Below are 17177 nucleotides of genomic sequence, written 5' to 3' on the forward strand. Positions count from 1 at the left end.
TACCTTTTAACAAGTGTAATATGGTCCCACTATGCCATTAAAGTCCTCCTTATACAGGATGGGGTCCTTTCTTATCTTTTTTCTTTGTATGCATACCTGAATGTGGCATAAACAGTGGTCAATATATATTTTTAATTATTTTATATCGTTTTTTTGATGTTTAAAGGATAAGTTCACCTTTTCTAACATGTTACATGTTACACCCGTATTCAGTGTGTAACGTGTAACGTGTAACGTGTAACATGTTACTATTGCAGCAGCTCCCCCTCACCACCCCTCATCCCCTGTCATGACAGCAAGGGGGGATCTTCTCCCTGCACTCCCTTTCACAATTAAAAAAAAAAAAAAAAAAAAGCACTCGTGTGTGGCTCCACTCCCCTGTCCACATGATTTATTTACAGAGTTCTGTGAATGGGAGGACTGCGGCTCTAGGCTTGTAGTTCTCAATGAACTACCATCCAGGGTGCTGTTGAGCATTGTAGGTAGTTCATTGGTCGGTGTGTACCTGCCTGCCGTATGAGGTACAAGCAGACAGCCTACACTGACAAGCTACATGAGCCCTGCATGGCACCCGCAATCTGTTGATCGTAGGTGCAATGCTTTGCAGGCTCCTAGTAATAAAAAAAAAAAAATATTAAATGCACATTTTTTTACATGCAAAAAAATGTGCATTTATTTATTTATTTTTACAAAGCTGAATGATAATTATCCTTATCCTTTTGCAGGTAAAAAAATGTGCATTTTTTTTGGAGCCTGTAAAGAATGGCACCAGCGATCACGAGTGCCATGCGCCATGCTGGTCTTTTTCAGATCTCTCAGTGTATCTGTGTGCCCGTAAATCCTGTACGAGCAGGCAGATACAATCTGACAGGAAGGATTAATGCACTATCATGGCGCTCCACAGCGCCGTGGTAGTTCTTTGGAAACTACAAGCCGACAGCCGCAAAGGATGTCGGGGCTTGTAGTTCATTCACACACAGAGCTGGGTGAATGAGTAAATGACGAGACCGTGCCGCATGGTGGCACTGATTTCAAAAAGTGACTGCTAGTATGGGGAACTTCTCCACGTAGTCCTGTTATGGGGGGTGGGGGAATCAGACAGCGGCTGCAGCATTGGAAACATGTTACGTTTCACCCTAAAACAGGTGGAACATGTAACTTGTTCCCAAAGGTAAACTTATCCTTTAGGTTTTTAAAGGAAATGTAATCAGATCTTCCTGGAACTTTATTTCTTTCTAGAGAATATTGGTACAGCTTAAAATATTCAAAAAAATTTGCAAAGTGTTGAAGATCTTTTTAAAAAACCTGTAACACTTTGAGAGCTCAATAGGCATACATGTGCTTGTTGTGGTAAGTTTATCTGTCTGTCATAATGAGATCCATTCATAGACGTGCGCACAGGGTATGCCAGGTGTGCCTGGGCACACCCTAATCATCCTATGTGGCGCAGATTCCCCCTGTTTAGACCCTAAAAATATTGTAAAAAAATAAATAAAACTTAAAAATTATTTAAAAAAAAACGAATAAAAAAACCTACAGTCACCATCCACTGCCCTACTGACACCAATCTCTGCCCAACTGATACCATCCACAGCTCTACTGACACCGTCAGTATATATACACATGCATACACACACATGTGTTTGAGCTTTGGGGTGCACACCCTAATGCAATTGGCTGCGCACACCTATGGATCCATTAACCATTTCCACCACTGTCCATACACTGTTAGCCAAATGAGGTGGATGAAGAAATCCCCTCGATGCCGAAGAAAACGAATAGCAGGGGGCTGAGGTCAGTATCAAATAAAAATCACTTTAAAAAAATAAGCAGCGCACTGTGTAGGTGTACACTTTTTGGATGGAGAAATCCCCCCTGTTAGGACATTGTACTCTGGCAGCGATACCTACAGTTGTCAGAATACACTGTTCAGTGGCTGCAGCCACTGATCGAGAACATTTTCAACGTGTCCCTTTGACAGAGATGGATCAAACGATCAGCTTCTGTCAAGTGGGGACTTTCACACTCATGTGTCAGTCCCTTCTGAATTGGCCGAATATCTATAAGTGTTTGGCCAGCTTTAGTGCTTAGCCTTCTTTGCAAGTCAATCTAGGCACTCAGTAAGGCCCCTTTCACATGGGCGATCCGATCCGATCCAATCTGCCTGTCAGTTTTTCAGGCAGACCCGATCGGATGCTCCATGCATCCCTATGGGGCAGAGGATGTCAGTGGAGACATCTCCGCCGACACCCGCTGCTATCCGAAACTCTATTTTCCATCCGTCTGGCGGATCGGATGAGAACGGACAGGCGGTCCGTTCTTTTCTGATAAAAAGAGAATTCCGCGCGAATGGATCTGGTTACTAGATTGGCTGCAGCCTACCCCAAAAATATAGTAAAACTATATCAGGATAATAGGAGTTTGATAGGGTAATTGGCGCTGCCAGTAATTATAAAAAATTTATATATACAGGGGAGTAATGTATCTTACAAATACAAGGAAGATGTAGGTGATAAAAATGTGATATCAATGGTATAAGTAATGGTCCTTATATATACCCAATGATTCCAATGCAATGCCACAGTGTGTATTCTAACCAACAGTTGATAAACTTATAGCATTAATAAATAATTAATATCTAATAATTAATTATAAACCAATGAATAAGGTGACACGACATAAATAAATCAAATATGTGCAGTGCCTACAGGCAATAAATAGAAAATGTGTGAATCTAAAAATAAATAAATAATTAAGGTGATTCGTGTAGTAAATAATGTAGACACTAGGTGGCAGTGCTATTAAAAGATGATAAGTGTGGATATCCAAGTAAAACAATTGTAAAGTGATAAAACGTGCCAAGTGGTGTATTGATATCAGGAGTAAAATGTCAATACCAAAAAACAAAGAAATCTCCCAATATAGTGAAATAATGGATATCCAGGTGAGAATTAATATATAAAAATGGTAATAAAAAGTTAAATATTGTGCCAAGTGAAATAGAAGTGTTTGGGATCTCTAAAAACACTTATAGGGATTCCAGGAATAAATATAATTGATATCTGGTGAATAAAATAAAGATACACAAAGAATTAAATAGTCCATAATGAAAGTGAAAAAAGTCCACAGATTTGATCAATATAATGATCTTCCAAAATTGTGCAGCAATATTGTGCCAGAAGAAATTTTCATGGATGGAGGGGGTGCTTCCCAGTGGTGGATCAGGATGTGGGTGCCGGGTGAGGGAATTTCCATGCTCCCCTTCCTATGTAGCCCGCACTCACCAGAGAGCGGCACCCCTACAGGGGTAACCAGCATTGGATTAATGGGGTGTTCCCCGGTAAACTGCGGTGAGCCTCTCCACTCCTTCTGGGATCAATTGCACTTCCTCCCTCCAATAGTTAGGTATTTAGGCAGGCGATGTGTAGTATGGGATCATAGGCAGCGCTCCAGAGTATTAGGAATGATGTCCAAGATTATATGGATAGAAAACGCTAATATAGTGATGTACCGTAAAATGTATCCATTTATTAAACAATTTACATAAAGTACTCACATTTAAAACAAAGATACAGCATCCGTAAGCAGGTAGGGACCGCGAACCCCTCGTATAGCGGTACTTCCGGACGCCGTGCGTCTCAGCAACCGGATGTGCGTCTCAAAGGGCGGAACTGACGTGCCTACGCTCTACGCGTTTCGTCATCAAGCTGACGTAATCAGGAGCAGCGTGAGGCTACGTGAGTCCCGCTTGTATAAATCCTAGTAGGTTGTCCGGCAACCGGAACGGGCGCCCAATCGGAAAATTCATGCTAGCGCGTCATCGATTTACTAATCTAAATCTAAAGGAAGTGTTGAACTCTCCCGAGTGGTTTGTGTTGACCAATGAATTTTATTCGGGAGCCAGAATCAGCAGTTGCTAGGATAATGTTTTAAAGGTGAATTGGTTTATTCTGTGACCACGGGTAGTAAAACTGAGTTTAAAATAACAAAAGGATCTGAAAAAGCGCCCAAGCTAATTAGTCTATAATTTGGAGATTATGTATTCTCAGATGTAAGAATATAATTAAATTAGCGGCAAATATAATTAGATAATTAAATATAGTAATTAAATTAAATATAGATAATATAGAAAAATATAATTAGATAATTAAATATAGTAATTAAATTAAATATAGATAATTAAATAAATAGGTGTAAAAATATATTTAAATTAGCATCATAGAATATAATCGTCAAAAATAGATTGGATAAAAAATACTATGAAATGGTTTAAAAACATATACACTCTAAATGAAGATAAAGAGAAATTATTATTAAAAATATATATATATTATTAAAAACTATTAAATTTTTTTTATAATATTCGGGAAATCTGGCGGAACAGCCCGAGACAGCATTATAATTATGGAATAATTCCAGTAAGGACTACATCATGTTTGTGGAACTGATATGTATATTAAGTTATTGTAAAAAAAGTATATATTATCTAAAATGAAATTTCATATTAAAATAATTATGGGAATGCGGGGATATATATATATATATATATTGTGTTACATCTTGCTCTCTACTCTATTCTCATTGGGGAAAAGAAAGGCATTCATTTCCTGTGGACAGGCAACCCACTGGGTGATACATACATATACAGGATGTATATTATTTAACAAACCTCTACATACCTATAATAAAGGTATATGTAAAAACATATACCAATAAACATCATATATGTGGTCATATATGTAACATTATAAATCCATATGATATACTATAAGGACCAAGAAATAAATTATCATTATATAAATTGGAAGGGTGTGTCTAGACCAAAATAATCACTCCTGGTATATATAAGTATCTGGATCAAGTAATCAGCCCTAGCGTATCTATAGACGAAGGGAAGGTCATGTGAGTTAGTGTTAGTCATAATTAGTATATGTTCTAGTTAAAGGAGAATATATGGGTAAATTTCCATAATTGTATGCAGAAGAAACTATATAAAGAAATAACTAAGTGTATTAGGACATGATATATTGCTCCAATGGGAACTTAATGACAAATTTGTTGATAGTTGTCAGTAATGTAAAATTAATTAAAAGATTAAAAATTAATTAAAAGTCAGAAATAAAACAATTCAAGTCTATGTCAAGATTAAGTCCTCCAGGTTGTAGGGATTCTAACAAATATATCCACTTTGTTTCGTTTTGTGAAACTTTTCTGGTTTTATTTTCACCTCTCCAGTGTTCCTTAATACTGTCTATTCCATAAAATATTAGCCCTTTAGGGTTCCGATTATGTACATCTCTAAAGTGTCTGGATAGACTGTGTTTAGGAAATCCTCTTTTAATATTTCCAATGTGTTCCCTGATACGGACCATTAAGGGTCTGGTAGTTCTGCCTATGTACTGTAGTTTGCAAGGACATTCGACAATATAAGTCACGTGAGTGCTATGGCAGGTAATCAGGTTTTTTATTTTAAAAGTCTTCTTATTCACATTGGATTTAAATTGTGTGGTTTTCTTTTTCTGTGCTGGGTTATTTCTGCAGGCTAGGCAATTACGACATCGGATGAAACCCTTCATATCCGGAAAAAGTTTCACTTCTTTTGGAGGATTTACTACATTGTGGACAAGTCTGTTCCTCAGCGTAGGTGCCTTACGATAAATGAATCTTGGCCTACTTGGTAAAATTTTAGAGAAAGTCTTATCTGATTTTAAAATAGGCCAGTACTTCTTAAAAATTTTTTCTACTGATTTGTATTGCTTGTTAAAACCAGTTATAAAAGCATATTCAAAATTATTATCGTTGTTTCGAGTCTTCGTTTTTAGTAGTTCCTCTCTTGGCATATTTTTTATATTGTCTTTTGTTCTTTCTAAAATCACTTTATCGTATCCTTTCTCCTCAAATCGTTTAGTTAGTTTTGCAGCTTGTATTTCAAAATCTTCAATATTGGTACAGTTTCTTCTGACCCTCATATATTGTCCTTTAGGTATGTTTTGCTTCCATTTTGGATGATGGCAGCTGGAGGTCGGGATATACCCGTTTTTATCTGTAGGCTTAAAAAAAGTTTTGGTCTCTATTCTATCAACCTTTTTAAAAATCTGTAGATCCAGGAAATCAATTTGTTGTTTATCATAGTTGGCTGTAAATTTTATACCATAAGGGTTGTTGTTGAGTTGCTGAATAAAATTATTTAAAGTGTCTTGTGCTTTTTTCCCATACTAAGAATATGTCATCAATGTAACGACGGTAGTACTGTAGTTGTGGTATACTTTTTCCATAGATAATTTTCTCCTCAAGCATGTTCATAAAGATGTTGGCTACACTGGGGGCATAACGTGCCCCCATGGCCACTCCTTTTGTTTGTAGGTAAAATACTTTATTGTACCAGAAATAATTATTTTCCATTGCAAGTTGCAACCCTTCTACAATGTAGTTGATCTGTGCTTGTTTTAGGTCGGTTTCTTCTGATAAAGCCTTTCTGACGCTTTCTATCCCATCCTTCTGTTCAATGCTGGTGTAAAGTGAATTTGCGTCAATTGTTACCAGAAACTGTGTCTCCTTTGTTGTGAATTGTTGCAGTTCTTTGATCAATTGGGTGCTGTCTTTTAAATATGATGTTCCATTGCTGACTAGCGGCTGAAGGAATGTGTCCAGATATTCCCCAAGTCTAGAGAAGAGTGATTCGATCCCGCTAACTATTGGTCTCCCTGGAGGTTTATCCAACCTTTTGTGAAGCTTTGGGAGATAGTAGATGACAGGTGTTTTTGCTGCTTTTGGAAGTAGGTACATAGCTTCCTTTTCTGTTAATATTCCTAATTTAGTTCCTTTCTTGATGTATGCCTCTAATTTTTTCTTGTATTCGTTCTTTGGATTTTTAGATAATTGTTTGTATGTGCCAGGGATACTCAGGAGATTTTTCATTTCGTCCTCATAATCTTGTTTTTTGATGATCACAAGACCGCCTCCTTTATCGGCTGGGCGTATTACCACATCTTTCTTTTTTTCAACTTCTGCTATGGTATCCCAAATTTTATTCTCCTTGTTGTTGTATGTCTTTAGGTTTTTAATGTCGTATTCCGCCATCTTCTTGAATGCCTGCATGCATTCATTGTTTGGGACTTTGGGATTAAAATGGAGCGATTCCTTAATTTAGTGTGTTTAAAAGGGTTGCTGTTATCAGTAGTCCTCTTGGTTCCGTTAATTTTAAAAAATTTCTTTATGTTCAATTTTCTTAAAAACCTCTGTACATCTATGTATGCTTCAAATTTGTCTAGGTTCTTATTGGGGGCATATTTCAATCCTAAGTCTAAAATTTCTAGTTCCTCCGTGGTAAAAACAATTTCACTAAGATTAAAAATTCCTTCACCTAGTATTCTCTTCTTCGTTTTCTTTCTCCTCCCACGTTTCCCTCTGGTCCGTTTCCTCCGTCCCAGCGGTTGTTCCAAGTATTCGGGAGTATGGTACAACCAGTCACGAGGACAAAATTGGAGAGGACCCCCAAGACCCACAGATTACAACAGACCAACAGGGAATACGTACCATCAAGGAACATCATACCAGAGGGGTTGGAGGAACTCCAACTTCTTTCAACAGAATACTGGGAGGCCGAATACTTGGAACAACCGCTGGGACGGAGGAAATGGACCAGAGGGAAACGTGGGGGGAGAAAGAAAACGAAGAAGAGAATACTAGGTGAAGGAATTTTTAATCTTAGTGAAATTGTTTTTACCACGGAGGAACTAGAAATTTTAGACTTAGGATTGAAATATGCCCCCAATAAGAACCTAGACAAATTTGAAGCATACATAGATGTACAGAGGTTTTTAAGAAAATTGAACATAAAGAAATTTTTTAAAATTAACGGAACCCAGAGGACTACTGATAACAGCAACCCTTTTAAACACACTAAATTAAGGAATCGCTCCATTTTTAATCCCAAAGTCCCAAACAATGAATGCATGCAGGCATTCAAGAAGATGGTGGAATACGACATTAAAAACCTAAAGACATACAACAACAAGGAGAATAAAATTTGGGATACCATAGCAGAAATTGAAAAAAAGAAAGATGTGGTAATACGCCCAGCCGATAAAGGAGGCGGTCTTGTGATCATCAAAAAACAAGATTATGAGGACAAAATGAAAAATCTCCTGAGTATCCCTGGCACATACAAACAATTATCTAAAAATCCAAAGAACGAATACAAGAAAAAATTAGAGGCATACATCAAGAAAGGAACTAAATTAGGAATATTAACAGAAAAGGAAGCTATGTACCTACTTCCAAAAGCAGCAAAAACACCTGTCATCTACTATCTCCCAAAGCTTCACAAAAGGTTGGATAAACCGCCAGGGAGACCAATAGTTAGCGGGATCTAATCACTCTTCTCTAGACTTGGGGAATATCTGGACACATTCCTTCAGCCGCTAGTCAGCAATGGAACATCATATTTAAAAGACAGCACCCAATTGATCAAAGAACTGCAACAATTCACAACAAAGGAGACACAGTTCCTGGTAACAATTAACGCAAATTCACTTTACACCAGCATTGAACAGAAGGATGGGATAGAAAGCGTCAGAAAGGCTTTATCAGAAGAAACCGACCTAAAACAAGCACAGATCAACTACATTGTAGAAGGGTTGCAACTTGCAATGGAAAATAATTATTTCTGGTACAATAAAGTATTTTACCTACAAACAAAAGGCGTGGCCATGGGGGCACGTTATGCCCCCAGTGTAGCCAACATCTTTATGAACATGCTTGAGGAGAAAATGATCTATGGAAAAAGTATACCACAACTACAGTTCTACCGTCGTTACATTGATGACATATTCTTAGTATGGGAAGGAGCACAAGACACTTTAAATAATTTTATTCAGCAACTCAACAACAACCCTTATGGTATAAAATTTACAGCCAACTATGATAAACAACAAATTGATTTCCTGGATCTACAGATTTTTAAAAAGGTTGATAGAATAGAGACCAAAACTTTTTTTAAGCCTACAGATAAAAACGGGTATATCCCGACCTCCAGCTGCCATCATCCAAAATGGAAGCAAAACATACCTAAAGGACAATATATGAGGGTCAGAAGAAACTGTACCAATATTGAAGATTTTGAAATACAAGCTGCAAAACTAACTAAACGATTTGAGGAGAAAGGATACGATAAAGTGATTTTAGAAAGAACAAAAGACAATATAAAAAATATGCCAAGAGAGGAACTACTAAAAACGAAGACTCGAAACAACGATAATAATTTTGAATATGCTTTTATAACTGGTTTTAACAAGCAATACAAATCAGTAGAAAAATTTTTTAAGAAGTACTGGCCTATTTTAAAATCAGATAAGACTTTCTCTAAAATTTTACCAAGTAGGCCAAGATTCATTTATCGTAAGGCACCTACGCTGAGGAACAGACTTGTCCACAATGTAGTAAATCCTCCAAAAGAAGTGAAACTTTTTCCGGATATGAAGGGTTTCATCCGATGTCGTAATTGCCTAGCCTGCAGAAATAACCCAGCACAGAAAAAGAAAACCACACAATTTAAATCCAATGTGAATAAGAAGACTTTTAAAATAAAAAACCTGATTACCTGCCATAGCACTCACGTGACTTATATTGTCGAATGTCCTTGCAAACTACAGTACATAGGCAGTACTACCAGACCCTTAATGGTCCGTATCAGGGAACACATTGGAAATATTAAAAGAGGATTTCCTAAACACAGTCTATCCAGACTTGAATTGTTTTATTTCTGACTTTTAATTAATTTTTAATCTTTTAATTAATTTTACATTACTGACAACTATCAACAAATTTGTCATTAAGTTCCCATTGGAGCAATATATCATGTCCTAATACACTTAGTTATTTCTTTATATAGTTTCTTCTGCATACAATTATGACAATTTACCCATATATTCTCTTTTAACTAGAACATATACTAATTATGACTATCACTAACTCACATGACCTTCCTTTCGTCTATAGATACGCTAGGGCTGATTACTTGATCCAGATACTTATATATACCAGGAGTGATTATTTTGGTCTAGACACACCCTTCCAATTTATATAATGATAATTTATTTCTTGGTCCTTATAGTATATCATATGGATTTATAATGTTACATATATGACCACATATATGATGTTTATTGGTATATGTTTTTACATATACCTTTATTATAGGTATGTAGAGGTTTGTTAAATAATATACATCCTGTATATGTATGTATCACCCAGTGGGTTGCCTGTCCACAGGAAATGAATGCCTTTCTTTTCCCCAATGAGAATAGAGTAGAGAGCAAGATGTAACACAATATATATATATATATATATATATATATATCCCCGCATTCCCATAATTATTTTAATATGAAATTTCATTTTAGATAATATATACTTTTTTTACAATAACTTAATATACATATCAGTTCCACAAACATGATGTAGTCCTTACTGGAATTATTCCATAATTATAATGCTGTCTCGGGCTGTTCCGCCAGATTTCCCGAATATTATAAAAAAAATTTTAATAGTTTTTAATAATATATATATTTTTTTAATAATAATTTCTCTTTATCTTCATTTAGAGTGTATATGTTTTTAAACCATTTCATAGAATTTTTCATCCAATCTATTTTTGACGATTATATTCTATGATGCTAATTTAAATATATTTTTACACCTGACTATATTTAATTATCTAATTATATTTGCCGCTAATTTAATTATATTCTTACATCTGAGAATACATAATCTCCAAATTATAGACTAATTAGCTTGGGCGCTTTTTCAGATCCTTTTGTTATTTTAAACTCAGTTTTACTACCCGTGGTCACAGAATAAACCAATTCACCTTTAAAACATTATCCTAGCAACTGCTGATTCTGGCTCCCGAATAAAATTAATTGGTCAACACAAACCACTCAGGAGAGTTCAACACTTCCTTTAGATTTAGATTAGTAAGTTCTACCCAACAACCGATGACGCGCTAGCATGAATTTTCCGATTGGGCGCCCGTTCCGGTTGCCGGGCAACCTACTAGGATTTATACAAGCGGGACTCACGTAGCCTCACGCTGCTCCTGATGACGTCAGCTTGATGACGAAACGCGTAGAGCGTAGGCACGTCAGTTCCGCCCTTTGAGACGCACATCCGGTTGCTGAGACGCACGGTGTCCGGAAGTACCGCTATACGAGGGGTTCGCGGTCCCTACCTGCTTACGGATGCTGTATCTTTGTTTTAAATGTGAGTACTTTATGTAAATTGTTTAATAAATTGATACATTTTACGGTACATCACTATATTAGCGTTTTCTATCCATATAATCTCGGACATCATTCCTAATACTCTGGAGTGCTGCTTATGATCCCATACTACACATCGCCTGCCTAAATACCTAACTACTGGAGGGAGGAAGTGCAATTGATCCCAGAAGGAGTGGAGAGGCTCACCGCAGTTTACCGGGGAACACCCCATTAATCCAACGCTGGTTACCCCTGTAGGGGTGCCGCTCTCTGGTGAGTGCGGGCTACATAGGAAGGGGAGCACGGAAATTCCCTCACCCGGCACCCACATCCTGATCCACCACTGGGAAGCACCCCCTACATCCATGAAAATTTCTTCTGGCAGTTTATAGCACAATATTGCTGCACAATTTTGGAAGATCATTATATTGATCAAATCTGTGGACTTTCTTCACTTTCATTACGGACTATTTAATTCTTTGTGTATCTTTATTTTATTCACCAGATATCAATTATATTTATTCCTGGAATCCCTATAAGTGTTTTTAGAGATCCCAAACACTTCTATTTCACTTGGCACAATATTTAACTTTTTATTACCATTTTTATATATTAATTCTCACCTGGATATCCATTATTTCACTATATTGGGAGATTTCTTTGTTTTTTGGTATTGACATTTTACTCCTGATATCAATACACCACTTGGCACGTTTTATCACTTTACAATTGTTTTACTTGGATATCCACACTTATCATCTTTTAATAGCACTGCCACCTAGTGTCTACATTATTTACTACACGAGTCACCTTAATTATTTATTTATTTTTAGACTCACACATTTTCTATTTATTGCCTGTAGGTCCGTTCTTTTCTGATCTCCCCATAGAGGACAGCGGGGATCTGACAGCTCTGTCTCCGCACACAGAGCGGAGGCAGAGCTGTCATCCGCCTGCTCAGCGGGGAACGGCGGATCGATCCCCCACTGACCAGAACGGATTCCATTGCGTGTGAAAGAACCCAAACACATTTGTGGAACGTAGGGCATACCATACCATAAAATATTTTCTTAAATCTTCTGATGCAGGTTTGCAAACTATTTTTCGAACTCTTTGGTAGAGAAAATATTGAAATAATTGTAGTCAGAACATGTTCTTTTTAGGATGCAAACAATAATACATGCAAACATACCGTTTCTCCAGCAGTTGCTGTATGGTGAGGTAGGCCCAAAGTCTCTCAGTAAAGTCACCGAATATGTACTCCTGCTGCTTGCTCACCCCATCCTTCTCTAGGAGTTGAACATTTTCACTGTATTTCAGTAAATTATCTGCCTGTCCAAGTAATATAGACATAACTAATTATTTTCTATATATATATATATATATATATATATATATATATATATATATATAGAGAGAGAGAGAGAGAGAGAGAGAGAGAGAGAGATAAATCCAGCATACTTAGGAGGAAGTACATTATATTACCAAAAGTATTGGGACACCTGCCTTTCCACACAGATGAACTTTGGTGACACCCCCAGGCTTAGTCCGTAGGGTTCAATATTGAGTTGGCCCACTTTTGCAGCTATAACAGCTTCAACTCTTCTGGGAAGGCTGTCTACAAGGTTTAGGAGTGTGTCTATGGGAATGTTTCACCATTCTTCCAGAAGTGCATTTGTGAGGTCAGGCACTAATGTTGGATGGGAAGGTCTGGCTCGCAGTCTCCACTTTAGTTCATCCCAAAGGTGTTCTATCTGGTTAAGGTCAGGAGCATTAAATTGTCCAAAATGTCTTGGTATGCTGACTCCTTAAGAGGTCCCTTCACTGGAACTAAGGGGCCACACCCAACCCCTGAAAATCAACCCCACACCTTAATCCCCCTACACCAAATGATTTGGACCAGTGCACAAAGCAAGGTCCATAAAGGCATGGATGAGAGAGTTTGGGGTAGAGTAATTTAACTGGCCTGCACAGAGTCCTGACCTCAACCCGACAGAACACCTTTGGCAGGAATTAAAGTGGAAACTGAGCTAGGCCTTCTCATCCAACATCAGGGTCTGACATCACAAATAAGCTTCTGGAAGAATGGTCAAACATTCTCATAGACACATTACTAAACCTTGTGGACGGCCTTCCCAGAAGAGTTGAAGCTGGTATTGCTGCAAAGGATTGGCCAACTCAATATTAAACCCTAAAAACTAAGACTGGAATGCCATTAAAGTTCATGTGTGTGAAGGCAAGCGTCCTAATACTTTTGACAATATAGTGTACAATACATCACAAAGTTTTCATAAGATTCTTTACCAATACTATCCTAGTTTTTACTATAGAAAAAACAGGGTATGATACTTCACTGAGAAGTTCTAATGGACTTATCCGAAATAAAAAAAGCCGTCATCAAACTACAGCATCTGAGCATTATATTCTCCACTGTTTTCTTATTTTAGCCCTTATCCTGAAGGCCCTGTACGCAGAATGGCAGTGGGTGCCAGGCTGTGGTCGGGGCCACCTCACCCTTAACATGGGGATACCTTTTGCATGTGTGCACGCTCATCAATGTCTGGGAACAGCCAGGGCTGCGCTCATAAAACATCAACATTATGGTGGTACACTGTATACATGTAAAGAGTCCCTCTGTAAACAAGCTGTCCCATAATACTGCACACCTTCCTCATTGTGTGTTGTATGTCTGTGTTAGAAGGGACACCACTGAGCCCATGCCTGTTCCACCTGTTCAGTGTTCACAATGGGGTCCTGCTGTGTAGGATCTCACAGACCTCATGTGTGCACTTGACTAACACTTAATGCTCTCGTACCATGCGGCCATGCCGTGGGTCTCTATAACACGGGTTAGGGCCTGATACTTTCAGGGAACTGACTGCTGGGGAGGAGGCCAGATCATTGACCCTCTCGCTGCTGGAGGACCTACCACCATGCCAGGTACTACACTTCATGACAGGCTTTAGCCCTTGGATAGCTGTGGCAAACGTTCACTTTTTCCACACCTTCTGCTGAGTTAACCCTTTATAGTGGCCTTGGTTCTGTACCCCATATGTGCTTTACAGGCCTTGTTTTTTCATACACCAGAAACCATCATGCACCCCTTTAGAGTAACTTCAGACCAGGCTTAAAACAGTTAACAGCTTTACTAAAGATTCAGAAACACAGTTCAACAGCACACATTCATGAAACAGAGTCCAGCCCTAACCAACTAATGCAGGCTGGCAGGTTCATACCTTCCAGAGAAGCAAAGTCTATTCAGCAAAAACCCAGTAATGGTAGGTTCCTGGTCCAGGAAGAATCCCAGCAGAGTGACCCAGAAGGGGACTATGTGCTCCACTAAGGCTTACATGTTGCAGCAGTTCCTCCTTTCTAAATGCAGCAGTTACTCCCATGTGGAAGAGAGCCAAAGCTCTGAGCCCTCCCCTGTATTTATGTGTCTTACAGCAGGGGGCAGGACTCAGAAAGCCCAGGAAAAGAGTCTAGATACAGTTAACCCCTTATCATCCTGGGCAACCTGTAACTGTCTGTAAAACTACACAGTACAATGAATACAACAGCAGAAAATAATTACTTGATCCCTTGCAGATTTTGTAAGTTTGCCCACTTACCCACTTACAAAGAAATGAAGGGTCTATTATTTTTATCATAGGTGTATTTTAAATGATAGAGACAGAATATCAACCAAAAATCCAGAAAAACACATAAAACAAATGCTATAAATTAGGTTACAGTTCAGTGAGTAAAATAAATATTCGATCCCCGAGCAAAACATGATTTAGTACCTGGTGGCAGAGGCGGCTCTCTAATTAGGCGGTTTAGGCGGCCGCCTGAGGCCTCGCGCTTCAAGGGGCCTCGCGGCCGCCTTTCTGTTCAGTAAATAATATAAGTAGAAATGTAATCTTGGCCGCCGGTGGCCGCATCCACATTGCCGCGGCGCCGGCGCTAGTACAGGATTGAAAAACCTTGGCCCCGCACTCACATCGTGGTTTCACCCGTGCGTGCTGTGCTGTGCTCTGCTGCGAGTCTCCTCCTCCTGGTCCTGCAATCAGCCAATGGAGAGCGAAGACATCACGACTCAACATAACTCCTCCCCTGCATTCTCCCGCCAGCGGTACCAGGAGAAGAGAAGAGAGAAAAAGGTAAGGACAGACAGGGCTGCTGATAAGGAGGTACCACTGGTCCTCATGTACCGGGCCTGGCAGCTGACAAGGGACTCTCTAACTCTGCAGCCAATTCACAGCATTCCTTCATTCTCTCCCTGCGTGCCTCAGTGCTCTGATCTTAGCTCTGCTTCCTGCATTACCTTCTATCTACCTTGGTAAGTTAAACTTTCTCAGACCAGCCCGTCCCCCCCAGATTCTTGCCGTGCTTTAGGCTGCTTACTGTCCCTGTCATATATCACACCCCCCCATCCCTCCAATTATGCTCGTATCTTTCTCCCTTCTCAGTTAACTCAGTTAAGATGATTGTGCAGTCACTCCCTCTCCCATGTGATCGGTCCTGTCTCACAGTCCATCCTGTTCCTGCAACTGCCCAGCATGTATGTCCTTTTCTGCTCCCCCTCCCAGCTCTGCCTCCCTGACACCGTTATTATAGCCATAGATGTCTCTTATCTTATCCAGCCTGGCTCAGTGTTTATGTGGCTGGGGCTCTCTCCTAGTCTGCTTCTCCCACAACTCATTGCCACAAATCACTCATTCCCCTATGCAATGTAATTTCTTCTCCCCCTTCTACACTATCATCACCCATAACAGACTCAGTTCCCTACTACAAATCTATGTATCACTGATAAATCACTTCTATTTACCCCTTTACTAGTCATTCTGATTAATAATGCCCCATTTCCTAATACCTATAGCTTGGATCTATCATTACAGGATTCCTAATTGAGGTCCGGTTCACACTTATGCAATGCGGGAAGGCTGCGAATCCGCAGCCTGTTCCCGCATCGCACACGCACCCCCGGCAGTTCACACTGCCATATGCGATACGCTGGGGGTGTCAATGTAATCTTAACGAGCTAGTATGCATCGCATACTAGCTCATTATGAAATACTTACCTAAGAACGAGCCCCCGCTGTGCCGCTCACTCACCTCTATGACGGGCGACATGTCCAGTCGCCCGTCTTCTGGGATCGCAGCATCCGGCCATCTGATTGGCCGGAGCCGCGGTGACATCACTCCCGTGCACGCGCGCCGGAGCCAACGGTCACGGCACGGGGCTCTGAAGGAACGGCACCATCGGCCGTTCCTTCAGAGCGCATGCGCCAGTGATGTCACAGGCTGCATGTAAGGTAAATATCTCCTAAACGGTACATGTTTAGGAGATATTTACAGTACCTATAGGTAAGCCTTATCATAGGATCACCTATAGGTACAAGTGTCAGAGGAGGGTTTACTTCCTCTTTAACTACAGGTCAGTCCCATTCCCTTACCTATAATAACCCTTAATCATTTTACTATATATATAAAATATTTATTATTATTTTTTTAATTTGCAAATAATTCTATGGATATTTATTAATCATTAATCTGGATTATCCCCAAAACCAATCCCCCTATGGATCCGCTATGATCATTCTCCCTGTCCAGGATACAACTCCCCCCCCCCCCTCCTCCAGCATTCTGATCTCCCTGTACACCCCCCAGCAGTAGCTTCTTCTCTCCCCACACACAGGGGCATCGTTTCAGGATAGGGGTGGGGATTGGTAAATATGTCATATTTACCAACCCCTTCCTTTCCTTTTTCCACAATGAGTGAGTGATAGCTACCTTTCACTCACCATGCTCATTCATAACTGAAGAATAGTAAACTGTTTACTATTCTTCAGTTTGTGAATGAACAAAGAGCCTCTGCACAGAGCACTTCCTGATCATTCATCTGCTCAACAGGATTGTTTAAAAATTGTTTTT

The 17177-nt window shown here is 39.3% G+C and overlaps 1 protein-coding gene across 1 annotated transcript in view; it reads right to left on the bottom strand.

The window, feature by feature from the left end:
• Positions 1–17177, bottom strand: part of LOC309562157 (inter-alpha-trypsin inhibitor heavy chain H3-like) — a 176211-nt gene that overhangs the window by 91520 nt on the left and 67514 nt on the right. Inside the window, exon 13 of the mRNA XM_082266282.1 lies at positions 12454–12593. Coding sequence (XP_082122408.1) covers positions 12454–12593 — 140 coding nt within the window. The remainder of the gene's footprint in view (positions 1–12453; positions 12594–17177) is intronic.

Source organism: Pelophylax lessonae, assembly GCF_965119305.1.
Source record: "Pelophylax lessonae genome assembly, chromosome: 8".
Lineage (NCBI taxonomy): Eukaryota > Metazoa > Chordata > Amphibia > Anura > Ranidae > Pelophylax > Pelophylax lessonae.